General features: G+C 38.2%; 1 protein-coding gene across 1 annotated transcript; it reads left to right on the top strand.

Moving 5' to 3' along the window:
* The first annotated feature begins 391 nt into the window (after positions 1 to 391).
* LOC104273060 (protein FAM217B-like) lies at positions 392 to 3,514 on the top strand. The gene is made up of 4 exons (XM_009868257.1): positions 392 to 486; positions 1,644 to 1,749; positions 1,844 to 1,929; positions 2,323 to 3,514. The coding sequence occupies exons 1-4, from the start codon at positions 392 to 394 to the stop codon at positions 3,512 to 3,514; spliced, it is 1,479 nt and encodes a 492-aa protein (XP_009866559.1).
* Positions 3,515 to 6,644: the final 3,130 nt, after the last annotated feature.

A 6,644-nucleotide genomic window follows, 5' to 3' on the forward strand; every position in this document is an offset into this window, starting at 1 on the left:
TGTGCCTCTCTCCCCTGGATGCCTCTTCCAGCTTTGGGACCCAACCTGTGCCCTGGGAGGGAGGCTCAGCTGCCCCTGCTGCTCAGCTCTCCCGGGGTGACGGCAGCACCACATGGATCAGCAAGAGTAAGGCGAATTATACTGGTTCCCATTTATCGAGCGCTGGGGGAGGGACGATATTTTCTCCTACCTTTTGGGAGCTGCTTGTGTTTGTCTTACTGTTTTAATAGTAAATCACGTTGGGAGGAATCGCATGGTGTTTGTTTTGCTGCATCTCTAGGACGTGGTGATGTCTGCATTTGATACGCTGCGTCTTACGAACCCAAAAGACTGGAGACATTTGAAGATTATGTAAAAATAAAGGTGCAGACACCCTTTAAAAGAAGTAATAATGGGACCAGGCATTCAAGAATATCCCTTATTGCTGCACAGAGAGACACAGAGAAAAGAAAGCCAAATCAATGAAAACCACAAAGGAATGGTAAAGTAAGGAAATTATTTACTCTCTTTCTAGTAACAGGAATCTCTAAATACTGTGGATCAGTTAATAAAGGCAAGGCTGTGCTGTTCAGATTGTCACCCTCTCCTCTGATCCACAGGAAAAGTGATTGTGCAGTGCGATCATGCAGGTGACAAAATGACAGAGGTGACTGCATTGAGCCTGGAGGCATAAGACTTACTTTGATTCTTTTATAAGCTCCTGAATTGGTGTAATCATGTTTTTTAAAGCAGAATCTCTCTATGTTGACATAAAACCTGTGAACAAGATGTACAGCCTGACAAATTAACTGAACTGCAGTCAAACTACGTTAGTCCGGGAGGGCACAGTTTGCTTATTCCTGTTCTAAAATGACATTTTAAGGCTTTCCTTTTAAAACTTAGTAATATGTATTATTTGTAGAACAAACAGTTTTCTGAGTGCTCTGGTTTAATGATTCCTTGTGCTTACACAGAAATATACATGATTTAATTGACAAATTTAGTTTTAAGATGCCCAGATCAGTAATGCGATTCCTTTTGCTTGCCTATGGGTTTTTCTCCTACTAATATTTCCACAACTACATTTTAACATAAAATGGTGAATTTTGTTTGTGCCTTTATTGTGAAATAATTTGTATTAATATCAGAATGGACTACATGCTCCTTGCTCACTTCCACTTCTTAACTTCATAGGAATAATCCTTTAAATTTTGTTGAGAGTATGGAAATGAGAAAGGCAAGCAAGATTTGGCTTACGGTGGCTCTCATATCGTGCATTGTAATTAATTTTGTTAAATTGCAGTAGGACCATGTACTGGGTGCTATGGAACTTAGCAGCTAAATACGTAGTCTCTAATATTTATTGTTTATTATCGCCAAAGTAACTTTGGGATTCTCTGACAGAGGACTCTATATAAGGACTAAGTTCTATAATCTGATTGAATTATTCACTTTTGCATTAGCAGTATTAAAAAATATAGTAGTGCATTAGTAGTATAAAAAATAAAAAGTGACTGTGGCATAGTTCTGATGAACTTTAGGAATAATTGTAATCAGCTTTCTTTCTGAAATTGAATTGCGCTTTAAATATTGTATTTCTGTTCTGATGATTGTATATGATGCTATTTACATGTGACTTTCTGTTTAATCCTTGCTTCTTACAGTAATGGAAAAAGCCATGCAAGCACCAAAGGACTAAATAAACCTATTTCTCATGTGAAACCTTCTCCTGGAAGATTAGGCAAAAATGGATCAAGTGCCACTGAAAAGGTAAATCATTCTTTCTGTTTGTTTGTTTACAGAAGAAGGGTACTTAGTTAATGTCAGCTTCTTAATAGTGTCCCATACTTTCATATCTTTTTAGATTTCCCATGACACTCAAGATGGTAACCAAACAACTACTTCTAAGAGGGGAAGAAACCAGCTAGATGACAATACTCAGTCAAAAAGGTAGTTTTATGTTAAGATTCTCTGTTTAATTTGTAGTCATTTCAAACGGGTATATAAATGGCTTGTGAAGAAGCCATGGGTTCTGTGTTTTGCCTTTGACTTCACTTGCCCCCGAATTCAGCATTTATGAGGACAACAAATTTAATTTATCAATGCGGAAACCTGCCTTAGAGTGTTCTCAGGCAAAATCAGAATAAAATAAACCAAAAGATCAGCAGTAGGCAGTGTTATCTCTTACAGCACATATTACTTTTACCTCATTAACAAGCTTCCATGCCAATTTTAGCTTCATTCATATAGATCCGTGTCTTAGAAAGGGTAGCAAGACCTTTGTAAACTGATGTTCCAAAGACATAATCATTCTAACAGGGTATGATCTTTCCTTTTGTTTAGGATCACAAGTGTTTGCGCATCACTGCACAGAGTGCAAGAACCAAAGAGGAGTCTCCCAGAAAGAAGGCAAAACGAATCTTTTCTGCACAAGATCCCTCCTGGCATAAAGGGCAGCACACAAGGTAGCTTCTGTAGGGTCAAAGATGTCCCAGTGCAACGTTTTTACTGCAGTAAAAAAGAGCAGTTGGGAAAAAATCATGAAGAACATGTTGTTGAAGCTGGTCCATGCTCTTCTAAATGGCAAGAAGCATCTGTAGATGAAATGTTTCTTGACTTTGAATCAGTACAAATTATTAAAGAAGATGCTGAAGATGATAGTGCCAGTGATCTCTCTGATTCAGAAAGGATTCCTATGCCCCCATCTCCCCGCACACCTCCAGAACTCATTCTCCGAGCTGAAGAAATTGATCCAGTTTATTTGGAACATGTCCCCGATACGGGTTTTAAAGAATCAGAATATTACTACCCAGACTTCCTCCCACCCCCTTTCAACTCCTGGGACTTGAAGCAACTGTCCATCTTTGTCAATGTAGAGGGTAGAACGGAATTTAGACCAAAGCCAACAGGATTTCTTGAAAAATACATCGATCGCCTTCTGCAGCTGGAATGGCTGCAAATGCAGACCGTGCAGAATGAGAAAGGAAAGGCAGCCAAAACCAGGCCACAGACTGCTCCGGGCTCCATCCGTACCCTAAAAAGCCCTGGCAAAGGCAAAGCGTTGCTCAGCCCTTTGCCGAACAAGCAAGTGGTTCCTCAGGAAAGTGTTGCAAAGCTGTCCAGAAGCTATTCAGGTCACAGGGGAGATTCATACTGTGAAGAAAGTCGCCGGTTATATTCTCATCCAGGTCGTTTGAAACTTCCTGAGAGAACGGGATGTGCAGCGTCTTCTCACAGACAGTCTGGTGAAGTAAGGAGTGAACTGAAAAAAAAACCAGTTGCAAAGCAGCAGCTTCTCAATATGCAGCCCTCCGAGAACAGTTCTAAAATTCAAAGTGTTGGCAATATCAGACCCCCTAAGCAAACCCCGGTATTTCATGGTTCAACTGCTCCCATCAAAGGCTTGAAAACATACGCGAGTACAAATCCAAAGACAAACGGCAACGGTAACAATTATGTTCCTTCCAAAAAACCAGCAGGGGACAGGAAAGTAAAAACAAATGGCACGAAGCAAACTTCCCGCAAATTTAAATGAAAAAATCATTAGTAAATGTTGATGCTTCTTGACTGCTAGAAAGCATTTGACTAGTGCAGAAGAGTCATGTTTTCTTCATAGGAAGATCCCGAGAAAATCCATTGTTGATGCACGGTTCTGAGTCAGCACTGTTCATTTCAATACCTTTGAGCTTAAGTCAGCAAGGCCAGCAGGAAAATGTTTTCCCTGAAGGCAAGTGTCTTCCATTTCCTCAAAAATACTCACCATTGCTCAATGAAGATAACAATAGCAGAGTATGAAAAGGCAGAGAAATATATAATTATAACACGCCCTCCAATCTGCACCAGTTGAAGTCCACTGAAGCCTGTGGTGTTTGTTATGTTTGCCTCAGTGTGTTGAGAGAGTGGGATCCGTGCTCTTTTTCTTGACCAGATGTGCTATTTTGTGAGACAGGTGTTTTCTGGTGGAGAAGGGCTCAACTGTTTTTATAGGAGCATGCTTATCTATGCAAAGTTGAACTCTTAATTCTTCACAGAACATGATGAAGTGGATTTTTTTGACGAATTAGATATTTTTTGCTAAGAAGAATGGAGATGTTTTGAAATATTTTAATGCAGAAAGGATTCTTTTTAGGACAAAAATTTTTAAGGAGCAGAGAGCTTCAGTAGTGACAGATTAAGAAAATGGAATGTGTATTTTTATACCCAGAAATCTTCACTGTGTTTAAAAACTTAATTTTATAAGCCTTGATGCTTTTTGTCATTTAGAGGAAATGTCCAAATTTCAAATTGCACATAGGTGTATATGACTAATGCAAAATTAAGGTATTAGTAGAAACTCTGTGGCCTAATTTGCAGAACTGGTAGCCTCTCAAAACAAAAAATAGAGTCCCAGGGCATGAATTTAAAGACTCTTGTAAGTTCACATAAAGATATATTTTGATACAAAAGATACCTGTGTTCAGTCACCCAAGATGACTGTTGTTTATCCTGTGGGCCAGTCTGCTTCAGTCAGCTTGACTTCAAGGTGTAGTGAAGAGACGTGGGGAAATACCCTGCAGGGAGAAATTGCGCAACAAGGATTGGGTCCTGTCCTCAGACCCGCTGCTTTCCCTTGTGTCTGTGAGAGACAAGAGAATATGAGGGGTAGGTCAGGTGTCAGTTCATCTGTTAAAATTTCAGATCAGCCAAAGCAACTGGGGACCCGATTTTACAAATGGATCCTTCCCATTATGATGGAAAATGAGAAAGTAGCAAATACTAAAGAGTACATCGTGTATATAGTTAAATTGCACTTCTCGCGTTGATCTCATCTTGGTTTTAAGATGCTTAGCAGTTTCTGCTCTTTCATTGTGCCTACCAGATCTGCAGCTTTGTAAAATTTCAAAGCATGAGTTTATATGTAGTTTAAAATGTGAGAATATTAATAAACATAGTAATCAACTAGAGTATTTTACAGTATATAAAAAGATTGCTCAGGAATAGCGTAAGAAATATTTTTAGTGGTTTTTTTGCCAGTCTACTGGAGACCAAATGTGAAATTTTAAATTGATAAAGAAAACAAACGTAATATACAGTGTTATATTTCCACGTCCGCTACTTGTGAAGTTACAGTTAAAATGAATTGTAGTTGCATGTACATTCGGCTCTATGCAATTAAAGTGAAGCTTAATCTGACGTGCTCAAAGATCAAATAAACTTGCTGTGTCAGAGGTGTGGGGAAACTTAGAGGATGGCATTCAACACCAGCAACTGCAGAGGACCAGCACATTCTATTGTTGCTATTTCATCCTTTTGTTTTGTTTCAGACTCATCATGTATTTCAGCATTTTAGACAAATTCTGTTAGCTGCAGTAGTTAATTTAGCATGTTATTATTGCACTGAATAATAGTATACTCTAAATTTCCCTCTGAAATGTTCTTCTATATTGATATTTTCCTAGGTGTGTAGATACAGACACATTTTGCGTGATCACTTCTTGGAGGGTAAATCATGTTTCAGTCAGCTTTGACTGGAGCAAAGGTAATTGGCACTGAGAAAAGTTTTTCCTCACGGACCTAGGAAAGTTTTGGTTTAATGTATTGCTTGTGATCTGAAGGACATCGATCTGCTGTTGGAAACTAAAAAGTTAAGCAGATGGAGGCGGTGATGCCACTTAAAATAAGTCTGAGTACTTGTTCATCATTAAGCTCTTGCTGTGATCTGACAAAGTAGGTTTGTCTGACATGATAATCACACAAACCTACTTTTTGTTCATTGATTTGATACTTCATGCACGGTCTTCTCTGTTCATATACAGAAACAGAAATTCTGTGTTTGCCTCAGTGCAATTTTGCTTCTATTTTAACTTGACTATGTTCTGGGCCTATAGATTAAAAGAGCTCCTGTTGTGAAGAGGACTATGGTTTATATTTCCTTCATTTTGTGTTGATGGATACTGTCTTTAGAAGCACATCTGAATATAGCAGAAAACTTTACTCCATCAAGCGCATTCCGTTTGAAATTAAAATACTTCCACAGCACAGTGTTTGTGTGGCTATTTATATTTTTTCACTCTGTTTAGCAATATGATCATATGTGTGTCTAAGCCTAGCATTGACAAAGCTTCTTGAAGAGCAAGTTTACTGTGATGTGAGATATTAAACAGAGCAATTTATTTATTTTTAGAGAATGTAGAGGTTTCATGTTCTGCAGTTCTACCTACAGAATAAGTATGCTCAGGTTACATTTTAAATAAATAGCCAGATTCTGCTTCAGTTATACAAGTGTAAACTTTGAACAACTCCATTATTTTCAATGAAATTACCCTGTTACAAAGGTCTGAAGAAACAGAATTTTACTGGAATATGTGTCCTTTCTATGTTTCATTTATTGTTGTTTGAGGTAACTTTTATCTTGTATTTAGTGTCTAAAAGGATCCTGTTAAACTGATGTTTGAGAGTATTTTGACAGATTTTCTGGTTGGTGTGTGGTACCTGTTTTGGAGCTGATATTACAGTTGAAATTACTGCAGTATGAAATTGGCTTTAATGTACTATTTTTTTGCCTTGTTTTAAAGGTATTGAGCCTTTGTCACTCTTACTGGCTTTACCACGTTTTCTTCTGAAAAGTAATTAATCAGATCGCTCTGTTTGGAAAGTGTGGAACTCTATTAACTGAGAATTTGCAG

This window comes from Apaloderma vittatum, unplaced genomic scaffold, assembly GCF_000703405.1.
Source record: "Apaloderma vittatum isolate BGI_N311 unplaced genomic scaffold, ASM70340v1 scaffold6104, whole genome shotgun sequence".
In the NCBI taxonomy this organism is placed as follows: Eukaryota; Metazoa; Chordata; class Aves; order Trogoniformes; family Trogonidae; genus Apaloderma; species Apaloderma vittatum.

What these genes read in the sequence shown, in the direction of transcription:
- LOC104273060 (XM_009868257.1), top strand. Translation starts at nt 392, where the DNA reads ATGGGACCAGGCATTCAAGAATATCCCTTATTGCTGCACAGAGAGACA. An exon ending in AACCACAAAGGAATGGTAAA is followed by an intron (nt 487 to 1,643) that starts GTAAGGAAATTA and finishes TGCTTCTTACAG; the next exon opens with TAATGGAAAAAGCCATGCAA. An exon ending in GATCAAGTGCCACTGAAAAG is followed by an intron (nt 1,750 to 1,843) that starts GTAAATCATTCT and finishes ATATCTTTTTAG; the next exon opens with ATTTCCCATGACACTCAAGA.